The sequence below is a fragment of the Lissotriton helveticus genome, chromosome 1_1, assembly GCF_964261635.1.
Source record: "Lissotriton helveticus chromosome 1_1, aLisHel1.1, whole genome shotgun sequence".
Lineage (NCBI taxonomy): Eukaryota > Metazoa > Chordata > Amphibia > Caudata > Salamandridae > Lissotriton > Lissotriton helveticus.
In genome coordinates this window covers 1,470,043,878-1,470,065,975 of record NC_136057.1, presented here as the reverse complement: position 1 = coordinate 1,470,065,975, position 22,098 = coordinate 1,470,043,878, and the positions used below count along the sequence as shown (strand labels likewise).

At 45.4% G+C, this 22,098-nt stretch overlaps 1 protein-coding gene across 2 annotated transcripts in view; it reads left to right on the top strand.

The window, feature by feature from the left end:
• Window positions 1-22,098, top strand: part of ERBB3 (erb-b2 receptor tyrosine kinase 3) — a 222,027-nt gene that overhangs the window by 180,129 nt on the left and 19,800 nt on the right. The window contains exons 12-19 of one of the 2 annotated variants that reach the window (XM_078686285.1): window positions 2,471-2,673; window positions 3,285-3,417; window positions 10,012-10,102; window positions 11,441-11,595; window positions 11,860-11,916; window positions 16,532-16,673; window positions 17,953-18,072; window positions 19,195-19,293. In XM_078686285.1, coding sequence (XP_078542411.1) covers window positions 2,471-2,673; window positions 3,285-3,417; window positions 10,012-10,102; window positions 11,441-11,595; window positions 11,860-11,916; window positions 16,532-16,673; window positions 17,953-18,072; window positions 19,195-19,293 — 1,000 coding nt within the window. Of the gene's footprint in view, window positions 1-2,470; window positions 2,674-3,284; window positions 3,418-10,011; window positions 10,103-11,440; window positions 11,596-11,859; window positions 11,917-16,528; window positions 16,674-17,952; window positions 18,073-19,194; window positions 19,294-22,098 lie in introns of both variants that reach the window. The other variant, XM_078686283.1, reaches the window with a different exon arrangement.

Genomic DNA, 22,098 nt, shown 5'->3' with positions numbered 1-22,098 from the left:
CTGTACTTGGTAGATGTCGATAAAATAAACCCAATGGGAATATGCCTATATCTTGGGTAACCAGGGTACGTTCCCTCACCTTTGTGTGAATACCTCTAGCAACTCTAGGATTCCTGAAATTAATAACTGCACAGTCCCCATCAAAGTTTGTTTTCCAGCGGCCCAATCCACCCTACTGTCCTTGTAAACAGGATTCCTTGTGCTCTAACAGGCAAAAATAAGTGCTTAGCGCTAAGGCAGTGGACAACCTTGTTCTTTAAAAATTCTGTGGTTTCCCTAGCTCCTGGCTTCAGCAGGGGGACATTAATAAGCCATTGAAGACAGTTGTTAGCTTCTCCCAAAATGGGGTCCATGCTGATTTGTCCATGGGGTTACTGTTATTATCAGTTACTCCTTGTAGCAAAGGTATATTTGGGGAGCTCAAAATGACAAGAATTTCATTCATTGTCTTTCTTTTACTTTTAGCTGCTGGTAGGCGAACAGTAGTTTGAACAATAATTGCAGCTTTAGCTGTGCCTGTTAAGTCCTGGGGTGGGAAAATCAGAGCTAACACAGTAGGCAGTTGGCAAGCTGTAGAGTTCACGGACCCATTAGTGCATCCTGAGCTATGGGGATCTTGATATTTACCTGGGCCAGACTTCTCTTTGATAAATGTTATGCATTCAGTTCCCCCATTTTGGCTAGTTGTACTAAGGGACATGCGCCACTCAGCTAGGTCGATTTCTTTGGATAGGTCTCCCACGGCTCGGGCAAGAAAGTTATTTATGGTGGTCCTCTTAAGTGTAATAGATGTCTCTGTAGAAGGCTTTGCCCGGGCTTGGCCCTGGCCTACCCGCACACGTCCTGTGTCCTGTGTCCAGTGTTTATGGCTTCGGGAGGACTGGCCACGCCTCCCACGCCATTGCCACTAAAATCGCTGGGCGACCGAGTTCCACCCCAGCAGCCAGGAACAGGTGTGGAGGAAAGTACAGGCTGGCTCCCCCATCCCGTAACAATAAGCGTCCTGCGCTGCGGGAGTACCCAGAAGTGTTTATGGAGCCGGGAGGACTGGCCACGCCTTCCGCGCCATTGCCGCAAACAAAGCTGGGGGATCGAGTCCCACCTCATCAGCCAGGAACAGGTGTAGAGGAAAGTGCAGATAGGCTCCACCACCCCGTAACGATAAGGTTCATTGTCATTGCTGCTTGCCCCTTGTGGAGCTTTTCAGCCCTTCATTCTGTAATAGTGCTATCTCACCTTCCCATGGCTGACAAGACTTTCAGATTGAAATATAATCTTTAGGATGTCTGTCAGGCATCTTAGCTCTGCATAATGTTTTCAAACCACCGAACGTCTACTCTATTCACTGATAAATAAAAGTAACTCAAACAATATCCATTAGGCTTTTGTATCTAGAGTATGAAAATAGGCAGTCTGTAGTAACTAGCTCATACATTGTGTTCAGTTGTTTAAAAATAACAGTAGTTTCCCTAAAAAAACCTTTTCAGACTTACCATTCCAATGGCACAGAAAAATGTTTCTGCATACATTTAAATATGTTGTTGCTTACGATTTTGAGAAAGAAGTGTTTGTTTATGTATTTGTGCAAAATAGAATTCTAGTCCCCTCTACTAGGTCAGGTCCTTCTACAGAGGCGACGCCCCTTTAAGGGATGTCTAGTTATGTTTCATGGCTGTGCCCCTTTTGAGACCCCACCTTTTCCATCCCACTTACAGCACTGTGGCCTGCCCTGTCATCTCTCCAGAAATGTGACGCTTGCTTTGCATGCAACAAAACAGTAACATATTTGTAATGCTTTCATAAAAAGGCATAAGGATTGTGCTGCGTGTCAAGCTTGCGGAGAGTGAGGAAGAGCAGCAGCTAACCTTATAAATTAAATTATGAATTAACCTGTCAGAGTGACACCTGATGTCCCACCTCGCTTCATACGAGAAAGAGTCCTTTGAAGAAGTAAGCATCGGCAATATTTTATTTGTAGTGGTCACGGCAGTCACATGAATCTCCCTACAATTCCACAACATGCATTTTATCAGGATGTATGACGTTACAACGCATGCTTTTACAACGCATGCCATTACGACGCAGGTTTTACAACGCAAATCGTTACAACGACTTGCGTTGGGGGCGCTGGATAGTGAATAGTTTAATTTACTATTCCAACTCCAGTCCCCGTGGATAGTAGGGAAGTTGTTGGATAGTAATTAAAGTATTCCCTATCCTAGAGCGCCCTCCAGCGCAATTCGTTGTAATGACTTGCATTGTAAAAGTTGCGTCGTAATGGTAGTGCGTTGTAAAAGTTGCATTGTAAAGGATGTTTTTGATATAATTGTGGTCAGGGTGTTGGGAAACTGGGACGGACAGTAAAAAACAGCGACTGTCGGGGGGAAATCTGGGACGTCTGGTCATCCTAGATCTGGGGGAGTGATGTCGCATTTGTAGGCCAAGGGTAACCTCCACCATTGCATTGCAGCCGCGGTTTTTCCCTGCTGGTGATGAAGAACAAGAACATGACATCACTCGGCTTCCGGTCCTTGCGGGAAATCAGTGCAGGCAAGGTGTACATCACAGACAACGGGCAGTTGTGTTTCTACCACACCGTGAGATGGAGCGCCATCTTCCGTGACCGAAAACAAGGCACTGACATCAAGAACAATCGGCCTGAGAAGGAGTGCGGTGAGGAGTCTCAGCCTGCCTCAGCTGGACCCTAGGCCTCGCTGTGTGTCTGTCTCTTCTCTGTCCCCTTCTCTGGTCATGTCATGCTACCCTTCCTTTAGAATGTATTATTTTATTTTATTCTGTGGGCTCTATGGATTTGCAAGCCTCCAGCTTAATCTTCACTGGGTCATCAGGGCACCTTCTGTTTAGGTGTCTTTCTACGTGGCCTGTCAAGTGGCATCTCTTCAATTTCTCTGTCTCCCTCCACCTAGTGTTGCTGTGGGTCTCAATCTGTCCTCAGTGTCTGTTTTCTATGTCTGACAAGCATCTCTAGGGTGCCTCTTTATTGTATCTCTGTATAGTGTCTTTTTGTCCATAACTTCATTCAAAGCCTCTTCCTTTCGGTCCCAGAAGGTCAGGTTGTCAGGATATCCACATGAGATACATTTACATACAGTGAAACGAATTGGAATGTAGTGGTGATTTAAAAAAATCTAGCACAGATCCAGCCCTCCTGGACCTACATATTCCCAGTCTTTTCTCTGTACTTAATCTCATACTTCTTGCATGTTACGATTTTCTCTAGTTGCAGTTCTGACCTTTGAACCCTGTTTCTTTGACCCCCACAGTGGCTGCAGGTCATATCTGTCACCCTTTGTGCTCTACTGAGGGCTGCTGGGGCCCTGACCAAGATCAGTGTGTGTCCTGCAGGAACTACAGTCGTGAAGGAACCTGCGTGGCTACCTGCAACCTATACGAGGGGTAAGAGCTCTCAGCGGAATCCCTTCTGGGCGAAGTCTGCAAATAACAGCATGTGTTCAAACCTTTCTGTCTCCTGTCGAAGCCAGCTTCCTGCGAATTAGACAGAATGGCATAAATCTAGTTACAATCACAGTAAACAAGGACTTTGAAAGCCAATAATTCTGGTTTGAATATGTTAGCGCGTAATAATTTTGATGTGAATCAATCAGTGAGTACTTGTATCGTGTGGCTATTCACCCTGGATGGTATCCACATGTTTAGCTCTCACTGATCTCAATCGAAGAGCTAGGTATTGAGTCGCTTTTTGAAGTTCATGAGTGAGGGTGACGTTTGCAGGTGGAGGGATAGGACGTTCCAGGACCTGGCGGCAAGGTAGGAAAATGAATAACCTCCACTTTAGCTTGGCAAATGTGGGGGACACGTTAACAGTGGCTTTGGAAAATAAAGCAAAATTAAATATATCTCTTGTACAAATATTGAATACTTTTTCACTTAAGATGTATGAGGGAATATGCCTGTTGACTGCATTTGGATGTTCTACAGAAACACTGCCTAAGTAGAGGCTGTTTCCAAGAGCATCATAGATTTCCTAATCACAAGGTTCCCACTTCAGTTCATGCCATTTGGCACACTGTTTTCTTCATGTTTTTCTATCAAATAAACCAGGGTTCTCTAATGTTGATCCTGAAGGGCCGGATCCACAACAGATTTTGTGCATTTACACATTTAGAAAAATGTAGTTATCTTAAAAATCTGGCATAGATCAGGCCCTCCAGGACCGACATTGGAGAACCCTGAAATAAAAAATGGCATACCTAATGTTGTCTCTAGCCAGACCTAAACAATGATGTCCAGAAAACACTTCCCCTCGTAGTATTCTTACAGTGTTCATATTACCGTTTGAACTTTAGTCCTACACTATCTTCTAATTCTATTACCTCCTCGATTCTTCCGCGATCTTCTTCTAATTCTATCACCTCCTCGAGTCTTCCTTGATCTTCTTCTAATTATTTATCTTTAAAATTCTAAGTCTGCTTCTTCAGGTATTCGAACAGCACTCGGACAGCATCTCGGTCTCTCAACGTTCTTGCTGTGACTGCGGAACTGCTCTAACTAAACTACCTCAATTATACTTTCCTAATGGCATGTACCAGCCCCTAAATGTTTCAACTTTAGGAAACCCCTACTTCTGATTGGAAATGCTAAGGGGATGATCATCACACCATGCTAAGTTTTGATAATTTTTCTTTATGCTTTATTTCCCACCTGTATTTTTTCAAACTTTATCAACAACAACGTATACATTTTACAGTTGTTCATTGAATCTTCAGGATGTTCAGCTGGTTCCCAGGACATGTACTAAGACCGTCCTTGGACGAGTTTCAAGACTTGTCAACACTGTTTCGGACTTGTCATCTTTGCGGATGTGGGAGGAACCACGTGGGTGGCAGACTTTAGCATTGTTCAGAGGCCCAAATACGAACTAATAGAGAGGTCAAAAGAAAGGATATTCATTTCATTTTAAAATGATTTCACTGTATACCACCTATTTCTACTCTAATCTCATTTACTTATAAAGACTCTTCATGCATTAGCATTTAGTATACAACTCACTTTAGTTCCAGCAAAGCAGATTCTTAGCACGTGAGTTTCTGAGCAGCCATTTTAGATGCTATTGCGCAGAAGCAGAAATTTCCCTCCAAGCGTAAAGACGTCATTCTGCGTAGATGCAGTTGATGCATGTGCAATACAGTTTCTCACGTTAGCAGACATTTTAAGTCTCACTCATGTTACTTGTTAGTAAAACACATAGGAAAGCTTCCTCTATCTAGAAATATATGAAATGTGGTGCATATTAGTAACAAAATACATTGTTAATACTTCGTTACGGGGTTATATGAGAGGATTGCGTCCAAGCAAGTCTCTTTTATACGAGTCCTTGCTCCATCACCTGAACACTGTGGCAATGTCTGAACAATATAATTATCAATACACTCATACCCGTACAAGTACAGATCAAAGAAGAGAAGGAAAGCGCTATAACTTCATATTTTACAGCAAAAACAATATCTAATAAGAGATGCAAACAGAACAGCCCTGCACACCTCGGCATGAGATGACAGAACTCGGATCAAATAAAACTCAAGAAATTCACTTTTTACATCACAAATTTGCAATTACCAGGAAGACTAATCTCACTGAAAACACCACTAGGTCCCCCTGAAAGTAGGTATCCTTAAAACAACTTGTCTATCTTCTTCACGTTGAGATGAAACTCCAGGAAGAGCCGAATAATTCTCTTCAAACTAAAATAGTGCCTGCCTCCACTTAAAAAAAAACCCGGTTGTGAAGCACTTTGTTAAAAAAATATTCACTCTTATCAAAGGATATGTCCAGTTACTGGCCCATTTCAAAGTTATCCATCAGTCTCTGTTGCCTGTCTGTGGGGTGAGTGAGCAGATACAGCCATTCCAGGGATAGCGCTATGTTTTATTATTATAACTTATAGAGCGCACGATGTGTCAAAGCGCTAACGGAAAGCCACCCAATTCCTAACAGAAATCAGAGAAGTCCCAGTGACTAAGGCAGATGGCCATGCTTTCAGCAGTTGTTTTGAACACGGCCAGAGAGTTAGCTTCTAAGATATCCACAGTTTGACAAGTGGGCCATGCCCCCCAACAAATAATTCCAAACAAAGTCTCCAGCATCGGGGGCACCAACCCTGCAGGGCGGCCGTGCCAAACGGGGACAGAGGATTCCGTGGTACAATTCGACGAGACAAAAGGTGCTAAAGCCCAGAACTGAAATCCAACAGCATTTAATCACTGATAAACACACAGGCTGCTGCAAAATAATATCCATTTTAACCTGACGAGTTTCAGCAGTAACGCCTTGTTCACAGGAAATGAGTTCTCACAGCCCACACTGCCCAGGTGTTTTTAAGCTCCAATGTCATGTGCCAACAAGTAGTGAAATACTACAAGTCACTGTTTATGGTCACACTCTCTGTCCATCCATCTTATCAGTCACCTATTCAGTCATTTGCTCATTCATCAATCCCTACCCCTATCCACCTCAACCAAAAAAAATAGAAACCTCAAGATGCCCAAGTTAATTGAAAACCTATGTTATTAAAAATCTTTGTGGCAAATTATTTGAGAGAAGAGAAATGAGAAAGATAATATTTTGGAAAACCAAAAGCAAGATAAGCAGCAAGCTAGAGATTTTCAACTGTCCTACAGTATTATTGTGTTCAGTTAAAAATATCACTCAGTTCCATCCGGTGCTCCATGTCCTTTGACACTGCACTGATATCTCTTCTGAAGTTGGTCAAAATTACATCACATGGCTGCCAGCTGCATAATGTGCCAGAAAACTGTAAAACTCATAGTGCTGAAATTACAGACAAACGCTGCCCGTGGTCAGATGAATAATGGACAACAGACCTCAGGCTAAAATGACGGACAGGCTGGGTAATTTAGAGACCGGTGGTCAGACTGGTACCACAGCTCCTCTCATCTCAGGTTAGCCAGGTACGAGGAAGACTCTTCGCCGTACAGGAATCAGTGCTGCTAAATCATTCCCCCATGCTTGGGTGAGGAAAGCAGTAAACGGTGTGGGAGGTATGATTCCACGCACTATAAAGTTCCTCTGGTAAGCCCTCAGTGCTCCCAATACCAGTCTTCTAGACCCAGACAACAAACTATGGCTGCTGCTGACCAGAGACACGATTCTGCCCTCCTGCTGCTGAGCCAAGCTCGAGCAGAGGAAGGCAAAACAATAGGAATCCTGTCACGGGGAGGTGGGACCACCTCTGAGACAGGACTTAGTGTATTGGGACAGGGCAGGACGCTTGCCACCGCCACTCAGACTGCTTGAAGGGCACATTTGATGCCCTCCTTGCATACTCCAGTCCAAACCAGTTGAGGGAACTGTTGGCTCCCGCTCAGGTGCAAAACTGGACAAAGGGCATGTGAGTATCCTCCCACTGTCCAGCACCTCTTCTGGAAGGGACCCCTGAATTGTTCCAACCCTCTCCTTGGGGTACTTAGGAGCTTACCTGTGTGTGGTTCCTTAGATTCGTCGTGGGACAAGATCCAGATCCAACACCACTTCAACTTTGACCATCCGGGTACTCTGGAAATCGCTGGACTTCGCTTTGGGGAACCGAGACTGCAATGGAGAAGACTGCTGCTGCTCCTGGTCTCGTCGACCTGCAAGTCTCCTGCAACATTTGTGCCTGTGCTCCATAGAGGTTCTTCACAAGGCCTGTGTACATCCAAGACACCCAAAAAAATCTCCCTTGGAGTGAAGGAGTCACTTCCCTGCATCTGCAGGCACCACAACGAAGCTGACCGGTCTGCTGTTCAAGAGTTCCTACAGACTCCGAAAGGTCCAGCAATACAGGTGGTGGTTCTGCAACTCCCACGAGGCCTGTACTGTCTTCCTAGCAAGTTGGAAGCCAATATCCCTTGTCGGAACCGCTGGAGCAGTACCCCTGTGCACCGCTTTGACTTGCCGTTGCCAAGTGTTGTTGACTCTCCTCTCCTGAAATCTTCGGCCTCCAAGAAGCTCCAGCCGCAAGCAACACCTGCAGCCAAGATCTTTGCCTGCACTGCATCCCTTGCACCGTGGGCCTTCATCCTTTGGTGAGCTGCTCAAGGTCGTCATGTGACTCCTTTGCCTATGGCCTGTGGGTCCGCTTGAAGGTCTTCTTTGATTCCAGTGGGTTCCCCTGCTTGCTTGGGCCTGCTCTGACTTACCTGCTTGTGGTGAGTCACTTGGACCGTGCTGGTCCCGACACTGCACCTTTTTCAACAACTACGTGTCTTGACGCTGCCAAGACTTGTTGGTACCCCTGCCAGACACTGACCCCTTGGGTCTCAGCACCCGACATGGGACAACTCGTGAAAGGCTCCTGGTCTTCCTCGGTGTCCCCTGGTCCATACAGCTGCAACTACAAGGGCACCGTCAACTCTCCTGCATTCCTAACATCGGTGGGCCTTCGTATTCCGTGCCTTCTGGTCACTCCTGAGTGGGAGGATGCCTGAACGGATGGTTGCACAGATTTGAATGGATGAATAGATGGATCTTGGTGAGTGGATGGGTAGATGAATGAATGAATGCACTTGCTTGCGTGGATGGATGGACAGACGGAGGGATGGATGGACGGAGACACAGGTGCTTGGGTGGATACAGGAAAGGATATATGTAAATGAATGGATCATGGTTGGTGGAAGGATTAATAGATGGATGGATGGACTGATGGGTGGGTGCATAGGCAAACGGATGGATTTTGGCAGATCCAAAGATGGATTGGTCGGTGGATGCTTGGATTATGGATAGATTAGGGTGTTGTAGTCATTCATTTTTTTTTTTTTTTCAAAAACAAACAAACTCCTGATTTGGGAGTTTGATTTTGTAAAATAAAATTAGGTAAATGGTCATCAAACCCAGCGGCGCTTTTATGCCACAAAAAAAGGAACCACCATGACACCAGTTCCCTTCAATGCGCTCTGATGACCACTGGGCTGGCAGTCATCCCTAAATTTTGCAGGCGGTAGTCCATCAGGGTGGAGGAGGTAATTTGGTGTGCCACCCTGATGGACTGAACTCCGCCCACCAAACTCTAAATCAGGCCCTTAATTCTTTATCTTAACCATGCACACTATAATCAAAGTAATCTTATTTGAATTGCTTTGCACTGCAGCAGACTTTGTATTGCTTTGTTGTTGATCCAAGTGTGGACATCAAACCTGTGAGCTTTTCCAGTGCTTATACAAGATCTCGAAGCTACCACTGAGACTAAGTCTAGGCTGACGTATGCAGAAGTAGAGCCAGAACATTGAGGGGAGGTTGGGTGAAACCCTACACTAGTTTTGTCAGAAACAACTCTTATCTACCTTTTATTTGATCTAACTACTTACTCAACATTTTGCTCCCTATGCCTTTAGTAGCAGCAGTACTATCAGAAGGACACTGTTACAGAGGCTATCATTCATGGTAAAGGCCAGAATTGTGTGAAAACTGCCCTGTACGTTGGCTGCCGAATCTTGCTTTATTTACCTATGTTTGATAGATTTTTCATCTTTAAATAAACCCAGTTACATGTGACTGTTTTCTCAATACTGCTATTATACATATGTATTATATACACCAATGAACATAAACCTACATTGACTTGTACTTGTATTAAATGTATATTTACTTACTTTTCTATTATTGCTTGACCTACTCTAATATGTCCATAAAATTGACTTTTTTTTAATCTGAATTTTGCACCTTTGTCCTGAATGTTTATAGACACTGGCCAGAATTTGCCTCCATGCCAGATGCTTACTCTAGTGGTAACAGGAGAGCAGAGGTTGGGGAACCGGATGTCCATTTGCTACAGCTTTATGTTTCTGGGGTCTGAAGTGACCTCACTGCTCCATCCTCATTTTGTGTATATTTGGGCGATGTTGAAGCTGCCACCATGCCAATACTTGTGCATGCCATGCGCCTCCCTCTGATCCGCCTATAATGAGCGCGCTCAACAAATGATGTGCAAGGGCTGACCAGTCTATTTTTGCACCCTCTTGTTTTTCTCGGCAGGGAGTTTCGGGAGTACACCCACGAAAACCGGTGCCTCCCGTGCCATCCGCAGTGCCAGGCAATGGATGGTGGCCTGACTTGCAATGGCTCGGTATGTATGAAGTTTTAAAAATATGCCACCCATATTTTCCCTTGTAGTGTGAAGAGCTTTATTTATTTATTTTATATTCTTATAAAGCGCCAGACTAGACCCCCGAAGGGGTATGCATCATAGGACATAGTGTGAGGACATGGTACTGGCGAACAGTGTGAGAAGATAGCACCATTGGGCAGTGAGAGAAAATGGCACTGGTGCACAGTGTGAGGCGCTAGCACAGGTGGGCAGTGTGAAGAGATAGCACTGGGCACAATGTCAGGAGGCAGAGTGCGAAGCTGGCACTGACGGTCAATGTGAGAAGTTGCCACTGGTGGGCCATGCTTTCACTGGTGAGGATTGTGAACAGTTGGCACTGGTGGGCAGAATGAAAAGCTGGCCCTGAGGCATGGTGTAAGTAGTCGGCACTTGAAGGGCAGTCGGCAGTGCCCGATGCTGGCAGTGGATGGTAGTGGAAGACTACGGCCGTGGTGGTGTGGGCAGCTGGCAGTATAGGATACTGGCACTGGTAGGCAGTGTACAGTGTTAGAACTGGTAGCAGTGTGAGACTGGCCTTGGTGCATAGTGTGGTAAGCTAGCATTGATGGGCAGTGGGCGAAGGTGATAGGCCGTGTGTAGAGCTTGCACAGTGCATGGAGCTGTACTGCTAAGGGCGGCTTCGGACTCCAGTGCGCACGGATCCAATGTTACTCCATACAAGGGCCCAGGCGCGAGACACCCATTGGGCTCACGGGGCTTCAGCCCCCCCGTCGTGTGTGTCAGCCCGGGCGGAGACAGCTTCGGGGGGGGGCTGGTGAGCATTTAATTGCAGCCGCACCCGAGTACTTAACAGGTCTTTAACCCCTTTGATGCTGATGACGGCCCCCAGCCGTCATGCATCACGGGGCTTGTGTGCTGATGACGGCTGGGGGCCGTCATAAACCCGCCCACTCGTGATTCTGCCGCACAGGTGCAGAATCGCGGCCGCGCCCAAGGGGTTAAAAGACCATTACATTTAAATGAGGCTTTTGTTGTGTGTTCACCCCTTCTTACAGCCACTCTGTCTATGGTTGGAAGAATTAGCCCCCCACGAAATATTTTTCAGCCCCCCACGAAATTTGGCTCTAGTTGCCCGCCTGCAAGGGCCTCCCTGCAGGCCAAAGCAGAGCTCTCGTTGGTCCAAATGCACAGCATGGCTCGTCGCATGACAAACCGACCTCTATCAGGTGTGGCGACTGCGGCTTGATGCACCGTCTGCACAGCGCCCAAGTGTTTGGAGTGACCTCGTGTGCGCGCTCAACCAAACTCTGCAATCAACCGCTGCGTAGATGCTGAGGCGCTCTCTTCTCTCCCCAGAAGGCGGACAGGTGCGTGAAATGCGCCAACTTCCGGGACGGGCCGCGCTGCGTGGCGGCGTGCCTGAACGGCATCATGGGAGAGAGGGGGCCCATCTTTAAGTACCCGGACGCCAACAATGAATGCCACCCCTGCCACGAGAACTGCACCCAAGGGTAAGGAAGAAGGGGGCGCCTCGCTCTGGGTGTAATATTTGTCTCAGCCTCCTGTGTCTTTTTCCCCATTCTGTGCCCCTCTTCTTTCTATTCTTTTATCTCCGCCAAATCTTTCCGTACCCCTCTCTCTCTCCTTCTCTGACCTCTAGCCTTTGCTGTTATTATTGAATATGGTCCAATGACATACCCCTCCCTCTCTGCATCTCTGCCCTCTCCGCACCACTGTACTGGCTTCTTTTCTCACCTGTATGTTTTCCTCCCCAGGTGCAAGGGTCCGGCTCTTGACGACTGCTTAGAACTGGGCCCCAGGGCGTCAGACAGGTTCGTGGAATGAGTCCCCAACCAAAAGTTTCAACCTCCTTCTTGCGTTCTGCTCGTGCTGTGGGGCAGAGAGAGCAGGACCTATAGGGACATACCCACACCACATGACTTTAGTAAACACAAGCACTGGAGATTGTATTTTCCATCCCTGAATATTATTCGGCCCAATGCACCTACATGTAGTGGTGAAACCCGTTTTCAGAGTCCTTGAGTGACGTCACAGTCTGACTTCGAGTTCCTAGAGTGACGTCACCCTCTGACTCTGCGGTCCTGCAGGGATGTCACGTTCTGACTTCAGGGTCCTTTAGTAAGACCACAGCCTGGCACTAGGTTGCTTGGCTGAATTCACAGTCTGTTGCCAAGTTTCTACAATGATGTTACAGTCTGATCCCACGTCCCTGGAGTATAGTTACAGACTGACTTAGGTTCCTGGTTGATATAAAAGTTTTAAGTCAAGTTCAAGGAGTGATGTCACAGTCGGACATGCGGCTGTTAGAGTGATATCTCTCTCTCTGACCCCAGGTTCCTAGAGTGGTGTTCATGTAGTGATATCACATTCCTAAGACAGGCTCCAGGAGTGATGTCACAGTCTGATGCCATAGTTCCAAAGGGATGTCGCAGTCTGAATCCAGGTTCCTAGAGTGGTGTTCATGTAGTGATATCACATTCCTATGACGGGCTCCAGGAGTGATGTCACAGTCTGATGCCTGTGGCCCACATGCATCAATATCGGCTTTTGCGAATTCTAAATTGCGAAAAATAACGATTCGCAATTTAGAATTCGCAAAAGTCTATGCATGAATATTTTAGCTTTTTTTTTTGCAATTCGGTAAAAATCGCTATTTTTACCGAATTGCAAAAAAAATGCTAATTTTCAATTGCGAATTCACAATTCCCATTCATTCCTATGGGCCAAAATGCCCATAGGAATGAATGGGAATTGCGAATTCGCTATTTGAAATCGCAATTCATCAATGCATTTCAAGGGTGGAGAGGGGGGTCCAAATGACCCCCCCTGCACCCATGAAATGTACTTTTCAGTATAAGTTACATACACACATGTCCTAAGGACATGTGTGTCTGTAACTTAACAGTTTAAAAAATGCATTTTTGTGCATTTTTAAACAATTTCGCAAATTACCACGAGGTTGAACTTCGTGGTAATTTGCACTTCCTATTTGAAAAATCACACTTTTTTTTTTAAATGATGCATAGCATTTAAGAAATCGCACAATTGCGATTTCTTATATGTTATCGCAATTTTGGAAATCGTAAAAAAGTTGCAACTTGTAAAATAACATGATGCATCCCAAACAGCACTTTAAGAATCGCAAACGGCCGATGCTTGATGCATGTGGGCCATAGTTCCAAAGGGATGTCGCAGTCTGAATCCAGGTTCCTAGAGTGATGTTACAGTTTGATGTCATAGTTCAAAATTGATGTCCCAAACTAATACTAGGTTCCTAGAGTGATGTCACAGCCTGACAGCAGGGACCTAAACAGATGCCATAATCTGCAACCAGTTCCATAGAGTGATGGGAGAGTCTGAAGTGGTGTTCATCGGGTTTCTACTGATGCCACAGTCTGATTCCATAGTGCTAAAATGATGTCACAGTCTGAAACCAACCCCCAGATTCATCAAGAACACATTTTGCTAATCCTTAATAGCGAAAAATATCGAATCGCTATTAAGGAATAGCAAAATGCTATGCATCAAGAAATCACTAAAAAAATAGCGATTTCTAATAATTTCTTAATTGCGACTCGCAAATTGCGAGTCGCAATTAAGGAATATCTCTCCATTCATTCCTATGGGCCTAGAGGCCCATAGGAATGAATGGGAAGACCATCTCAATTTGCTAATGGCAATTAGCGATTCGCAAATTGAGATTGCGATTTCAAGGGTGCAGGGGTGTCCAAAGGACACCCTGTTGCACCCCTGAAATGATGTGTGCACATATGTTGTGCACACACATGCCCTTAGGGCATGTGTGTGCGCAACATGAAACTTTGAAAAATGCACTTTAGTGCATTTTTCTAAGTTTTTGCAAATTACCATGAAATTACCATGAAGTTGTACTTCATGGTAATTTGCGTGCCCTAATAGCGAATTTGCGAATTTTTTCACTTTCATGCATTGCATTTAAGGAATCTCAATTTGAAATTCCTTAAATGCAAAGAATCGCAATTTAGCGAATTCTTAATTAGCGATTTTTGCATTTGGGATGATGCATCCCAAATGCAAAAATACCGCTCGCAAAGGGCCAGATTCTCAGAATCTGGCCCTTTGCGAGCTGATTTTTGTTTGATGAATCTGGCTGCAAGTTCCTAGAGGGATGTTACAGTTTGATGCCATAGTTCTAAAGTGATGTCCCAAACTGACACCAGGGATATAAACAAATGCCATCATCTGAAACCAGGTTCCTAGAGTGATACGTCAGTCTGAAGTAGTGTTCAAGAAATGATATCACAGTTTTATGTCAGGTTCCAGAAGTCATGTCACAATCTGACACCAGGTTCTTAGAGTATTATTAGAGCCTGACGACAGGGTTCTAAACAGATGCCACAGTCCAAAACCAGGTTCCTTGAGTAATATGGCGTCAGGCCCAGAAAGCAACTTCAGTAAAAAGGGGACCCTGTGGTTATCACAGTTCCTCATGCGTTGAAACACTATTCCATAGAACCTTGCACCCCGCTCTGGGATAATTCACTTAATAGCATTTTAAGTTCTAGGCTGCAAGTCATGGAATACAGAATAGTGTCAGGAGTGTTTGCATTGTCCGCTGTGGAGATGAGAGAGCGCCTACGGATTCTCCCCCTTGACTCACTATGCATTACAGTTTAAAAGGGGCATGCTATGTTACTTGTGACTAATTTGAAATGTGTATTCCCTTTTTCAAGCGTCATACAAAAGTAAGTTTTGTTAAGAACGTGAAAATAAACTAGTATTGTTCTAGGACTGGCACCTACAGACATGGAACAAACTAGTGGAGTAGTTAGAAAAAAGAACTACACAGAAACTAAGCATCACACTGCAAGTATTTAATAAATCAAAGATATTTATAAATAATAGCATGGGATGGACAAAGTCACAGTTTCTTTAGGATGTTTACCAAGTCTTTTGAGTCGTAAAATGTCTTTGTCTGCTGGTAAATAAGACAGAAAGTTTGCAATAAGCACACATAGAGGCTGCCTTTAAATACACCGCCATTCACACCCACTCCTGATGGGAAGCTCTACACTAAGAGCGGAGGGTCCCATCAGCTCATCGAGTTCACATTGCTTCTTTGTTGGCCTGAGCTATGACTTGTCCACATGTATGTCTTGCTGACGCGGACTGGACGTGATTGATGTAACCGTAGAACATTCTGTCTCCAATATAACAGGACCTCCTTCGCTATGTAGGTGGATGGATGTTATGCTTGCACCTTGAAGAAACTGAGGTTTGCAGAGTGTGTGAAACAAGTAAAAGTAACACAAACACTACCAACTGACTGTTCAAAAAGAGAAGACTACCCTTCAAACAAAGCTGTCGAAGCAACACACAGCAAACTTCCTCCACCTCCACCAGATCTCCATCACTGTCAGCTGTCACTCTGGCAGCTTAGCTGCTGCCTTTTCTCACTTTCAGCGAGCTTGAGATCAGCAGTCGACATGCCAAAGCAAAAGCCCTTTGCTGCCTCATCAGGGGTACCAAGCACTATATAAATGCAAACCCCTCCCTCTTCTATCCCTCCACTATCCTTTTCAACCCAAATAACAGACTCATATGTCCACTGCTCAAATTAATTTCATACCTCCCTATACTAATTCACATGAATCGTCTTTGGGTTCCGGAGTAGCGTGCTACTCGATGAAAAGCGCTTCAACGCCTGGTCAGAGGTAGTAAACGCTATATAAATGCAATTACAATAAAACTATTGCACCCAATGCCTTTTTATGGAAGCCTTACAAATATGTTATTGTTTTGTTGCATGCAAAGCAAGTGTCACATTTCAAGAGAAATTACGGGGCAGGCCAAAGTGCTTTAAGTAGGATAGAAAAGGTGGTGGTCTCAAAAGGGGCATGGCCATGAAACATAACTAGGCATTCCTCAAAGAGGTGTGGCCTCTGTAAATGTAAAAAGGGAAGTACAGAGAAGCAGGCCGTATGTCACTGAAACATGTAAATTGGTTTCAGACGATAATTTGCCTCTTGGAAAGGAAAACGGAGAGAAGACAACTTTTTCCTTTCCACTTGGAGTTTCTGAGGAGAAGCAGCAGCCCCCTGCACCACACACACCTTTCAGACACACCCTTCTCACCGTATAAATTGCAGATCCTGACTTGAATGAGCCAGAGGGGGTGGTGAAAAGGGGTTTGGAGCATGTGCACTGCCAGCTGAGTTGTCCATGGGTAAGGTGTCTCAGAAGATCTTTTATCATGGTCGTAAATCAACTTGCTGAACCAAAATTGAGCTTGAGCTGCCAAGGAGTATTTGGGGCTTGTGCACAGCTCAGAGCTGAAATGAGTGTCACAGCTTTGGCTCCACTGCTAGGGCCCATATTGCTTAGTCTGGCCTTAACCTGATACTAAACTGTGACTCACCTCATGCTTTGCCTCCTCTTTTCTAGTAGTAAATTGATTACAATTGTTGCGGTGTCCGTGGTTTGCAGCCTCTTCGTGCTCTGCTCAACAGTCCTTCTGGCGCTGCTGTACTGGCGTGGCCTGAAAATCCAAAAGAAGAGGGCCATGAGGAGGTACCTGGAGAAGGGCGAGGTAAGGCACACTGGGGAAACGACGAGCCAGTGGCGGGTGCGGGAAAGGGTGAGGTAAGGCCAGAGTTAGTTTTGGAAAAGATGAGATAAGGTCTGCCCGGAAAAGGTGTGCTGTAATACCTGTCTGAAGAAATGTAAGAACAGGCAATATTGGATACAGAGTGAGGTAAGGCCTTAATACTAAAGTATCACTGTGTTGGGTAAGGCCAACATGAGGGAAGAATTCCTGAATGCAGCCCTGTCCTGTGTGGCCAAAATGTGATCCTATAGAAAGTTCACCAGCAGATGTTTCACCTCAGATTTCCACCAAGTGTGTTGATTTTAAGCCTGACTTTAAAGTTATATTTGCTGATTTTCAGTCACCGCTTTATTAGCTAGGATCAAGTCCTGAAGCAAAAACAGAAAATATCACCGGTCAATTGAGAAGAATTAGCTATACAGAGTCATTAAATAAGAGAACCCTCTCTATCCCTACATGACATACCTGCCACCTCCCCAGCTATAGACAGAGTGGGTGGAGTGGATGTTGAAAGCCACAGAGATGTCAACAAAATTAGAAGTGATGCTGCATCATCCCTAATCCATGCATGATGTCAAAGACTTTAAAGCAGCCACCATGAAGGGCTGCCTCAGCACCTCGTTAGGTCTGTAACCGAACTGCCAATCTTGCAAGTGTTTTAATGTTATATGTTTGAGGAGTTCTCACAGTTGGGTTCCAGCCGCCATGTTAATTATTCGCAAAAGCAAAGGTATATTAGCAATACGAGGTAGCTGCAACAATTTACTGGGTCCAGCAAAGCTTGTTTTAGCTGGAGGGGGGGGCTAGGATTTGAGGTAATGCAGGTATTGAGAAGTAAAGCTGGACAGTGCACTGGATTAGGTAGTGGCGAGCCAATGCAGAGGTGAGATAAGATGGGCCTTGGAAGAGTTGAGTTGCAGCGTTATTGGTTAGGTGTGAGGCAACAGAGGGTTGAGGAAGAGCAGATTGATGCGCGTCAGCAGAGTGGAAGGGCCAGGGCTCATTATCACTGGGGCTAAGAGCCACTGATGCTCTCAGCCCCATGCAATCTACTGCCTCTACCCCCACTGTGAAGTTTACGCACTCCCTCTGCACATCATTATGAATGAGCACCATTGTCTTTCGGCCCATGATGCATGATCCCCCATACCTGCAGCAAACGGTGCATGTGATCACATTTCTCTGCTCCTCTCTGACTGTGAATGTAAACCTATGCTTCTGTTACACACCGTGAGTGTCACCATCATGTCTTTGTCCCCAGTCTCTTGAACCCCTGGATCCAAGTGAGAAGGCCAACAAAGTACACGCACGGATCTTCAAGGAGACTGAACTGAAGAAGATGAAGGTTCTGGGTTCCGGAGTCTTTGGCACCGTCCATAAGGTAGGTGATGGAGTCTGTGCCTCTCCAATGAGTGCAGCCACAGAGTGTGCCACAGGACTCTGTGTTTCCTAGTCTTCTTCCTTCTCCAAGTTCTCTAATAATCACCCTTTATCTATTTGCTTTATGTCCTTTCTTACTAGCTTTATGGCCATATTTATGAAGATGTTATGCATCGCAGTAGTCACAGTGCTGCTTGACAGGGAAAGGCCAAGAAAGCGCCGTATTTGACATTATATGGCGCATTCCTGCCTTTTCCCTGCACTGACGCACCAAGGTGCAAGGGTGCCTGCGTTGCAAGCAGAATTGTTTTTGTGCAGGAAGGGGCACCTTCCTGCCAAAAAACAATCCCCTGAAGTATTTTCCTCTTTCTATGTGTGCTGCATTCTGCAGCACACATACAAAGAGCAAGTAACGAGGAGAAATAAAGATATTTCTCCTCGTTACACCTCACTTGGGAAGGTGAGGAACTTTTGGCACATTCCCAGGTCTATCAGTAATGGTAAATCTGGGAATGCGTCAAAATCCTTGGTTTTTGCATGGGAACACCGACGCTTTACCCATGGAATGCCTCCCTCGGGCAGAGTAACGTAACACAGCTATTTGCGCTGCATTGCGTTACTCTGGATTTATCAACCCACTCAGGGCTCTGCAAGGGAGCCTTGCTTGGCATGGTAAATTACATCTTGAGGGTTGCATCGCATTTGCACTCTGTTGCCTGGTGCAAAAGTGACACCCCCCCTTGATAAATGTGGCCCTTATTTTCAATCCTTCCTAGCTTGCTTTTTAGGTTTTGCTTTCTCTTTCTTTCTTTTTGCTTTCTCTCTATACCATACTCCCTTCTCTATGCATCTCCTTTTCTTTTTATTTAATTCTTCTCTTCTTTCTTCCTCTATCTTCTCAAACCGGTCTCCTTGCTTTCTTTCTATCCTTGGTTTTATTTCTTTGTTTGTTTTTCTTTCCTGCTTTCATTCCTTCTTTCCTTTTTTATTTATTTTCTTCTTTTCTATTTCGTCCATCCTTCCTCTCCTTCTTGCCACCTTCCACTCCTTCCCTCTTTGCTTCTTTTCTTCTTCTGTCCCTCCCTCTTTCTTCCTTATTATCTCTTTGCTCTATTTCCCACAGGGTGTTTGGATTCCAGAAGGAGATTCAGTTAAGATCCCTGTGAGCATTAAAGTGATTCAGGACAGGACGGGCCACCAGACCTTCCATGCAGTTACTGATGTGAGTACCATCTGCACTCCAGCAACTTTTCACAGGGTGTTGGAAGAGGTTTTGATTGGATAATAGGAAGCTCTATCTTCACTCCCATCCACTCTTCAGCCTCTCATAATGTGGGTTTATAGTGTCATTCTATACAACTTGTATACCCTGTTTACAAATGCATCACATAAGATTTACATTGGCTCTTCTTTCTAGTACACATCACTTGCAGTGTACCATGCATTTTTTCCAAAGTAATAATCATTTTGAGATTAATATTGGGAGGTTATCTTGGGGTTATAAACCTTGTGGTCCTAACGCAGCTCTAATCATTTTTTAGTAATAATTTTGAACCTTTCATTTTGGTAAATTCAATGACTATGTCAGATTAATTGTTTTCCTTAAACATCTCCATTACCTTTCAGGTTACTTTTTACCTAACCCGAAACGTTACAAAGTCAAACCCTTAATGTTACTTTGGCTGTACTTCCAAATCTCTTTATGGAAGCCTTCCACCAGCCGTAACCCATTCCCCTACCCGTACACTAAGTTTTGTTAACAGATTGTCTACACTGCAGGACATTGCACATACTAGTGAGAATAACTTGTGTTGTGTATGGCTCTCTTAGAGATCCTCTATCATTTATTTCAGTTTCTGAAAGTCATAACTTCTTGCTATCACATTGCAACAGTTGATAACAGTTAGACTTGGTACCATTGGCGTGAGTCTCCCTTCCACTTTTTGCTCTTGCCTCATCTGTTTTTTCTGGTCTAGATGCTTTGGGCACTTTGCCACTGCTGTTCAGTGCCAAAGTGCAAGTGTTTCCTATTGTAAATTGTTGTACGGATTAGTGATTCCATGATTGGATATTTGATTTACTTGTCAGTCCCTATTACAGTGCACCATGTGTGCCCAGGGCCTGTAAATCAAATGCTGCTGGTGGGCTTGCAGCACTGATTGTGCCACCCACAGAAGCAGCTTGTAAAATGTGGCTCAGGCCTGTCATTGCAGATCCTGTGTGCAGTCTGTTACTGCCATGTTGACTTGGCAAGTGCACACAATTGCCAGTCCCTACACCTTCCCTTTTCTGCATGTTAGTCACCCCTAAGGTAGGCCCAAGGTACCCCTGTGGGCAGGGTGCATTGTATGTGAAAGGTAGGACATGCCCTGATTTGTGTGACATGTCCTGATAGTGAAATACTGCCAATTTCGTTGTTCACTATTGCAAGGCTATCTGTTCCCATAGGCCAGATTGGGCAGTATGATTATAACATCTTATAAACATAACTGACCCAGGGTACAAGATCGGAAAATAAAGTTTAGTATGCCTGAACTCAGAATGTTAAAGTGCATCTTTTAGTGTGGGTGATTTCAACATGCTGTGTTTGAAAATACCACTTTTAGAAAGTAGGTATTTTCTTGCCTTACTATCTAGTGTGCCTCTGCTAGGTTTGTGTATTGCATGTCTGGCTTGTGAGTGACAGGAGCTGGGAGAAGGCTACGGCTCCAGCAGTCTGATGAGTCAGGGCTGGGTTGAATGGGACCTGTGTTGAATTTAGAGTAGGGGTAGGGGATTTCCTTTCACCTGCCTGGGCCAGGTCTGCTTTCAACAATGCTGTCTACACCTCCTGCCAGGAAACTGAACCAGTTAGGACTGAACTGGTTTTGGCTGGGTACAGACACTCTCTGCCTTCAGAGACAAAGGATTTATTTGTATAAAAAGGGGGACCCAGACCCAAGAACTTTAGATAATTTCTGGGAAATCAAGAGGAACCTTTGCCAAGGAGAAGAACCGGAGAAGCTGAAGGAGGATTAATGCCCCAGTGCTGTTTGTTGTTTGGGGTTGTCCTGCAGTGGTTGCTTGCTGCCAAGAATAGGAGAAAAAGGACTCTGCTGGTTGCTTTGTCACCTGCTTGAAGAAAAAGATCTCCAAGGCTTGAAATTGAGCTTGCCTCCTGTCTGAAGTCTCAGGGTCTACAAAGACTTCACCCCAGCTCCCCTGAATTCCCTTGCTGGGAATTCCAACCTGCAAAGAGGTGCCTGCTGCTGTTTAGGACCTCTAGAGACTGTTTTTTGTTAGGAGTTGGAAGATCGATGCAACGAGGAAGAAGCGTGTCGCATCCGCACCGATTCCCGATGCATTGCCGAGTCATGGAGAAGACGCGTGCCGCATCCACACCTGTTCCCTATGCATCGCCGAACCACGGAGAGGAAGCGAGCCCCACCCACACTGGGTCCCAAAGCATCGCTGAGAAAACCGTCGCAGCGCCTGCTGTGCGGCTGTAGACATTCACGCATAGACCGGATCGTCGCATCACATCAAGCTGCCATTTTGTCGCATCGCACCGGATCGTCGCCTTGCATCAAGGCGCCATCTTGTTGCATCGTAACTGGAATGCAGTAAAAAACTGATGCATCCTCTCCTCTCCGGAAAGGAACAGACGCATCGCCTCCCCTGCAGTAAGGTATAGGTGCGCCGCCTCCCCCTAAGTGAGGAACTGACACATCGCATTCCCTGCGACCCTTTTGTTTGTTTTGCGTGACGCATTGTCGCAACTAGGGATCGGTGCCAGGGCGCAGGTAGCCAAAAATGAAATTTCGGGAGAGATGATAGTGGGTCAGGATATTTTATTTGCGCATAACAGAATGAAAAGCAGGGCAAACGTCTATTGACTTCCAGGGCAGGCTTCCTGGTTGGGATGGTCCCGTCTTCACCAGGGCTTCTCCTGGACTTGGGGTTGGGCACGCAGTGCTCCACTTCCCAGGAGTTGGTTATACCGGCGTAGGTGGGAAGGCAGAAAAAAAAAACACCGGAATGAGTCGTG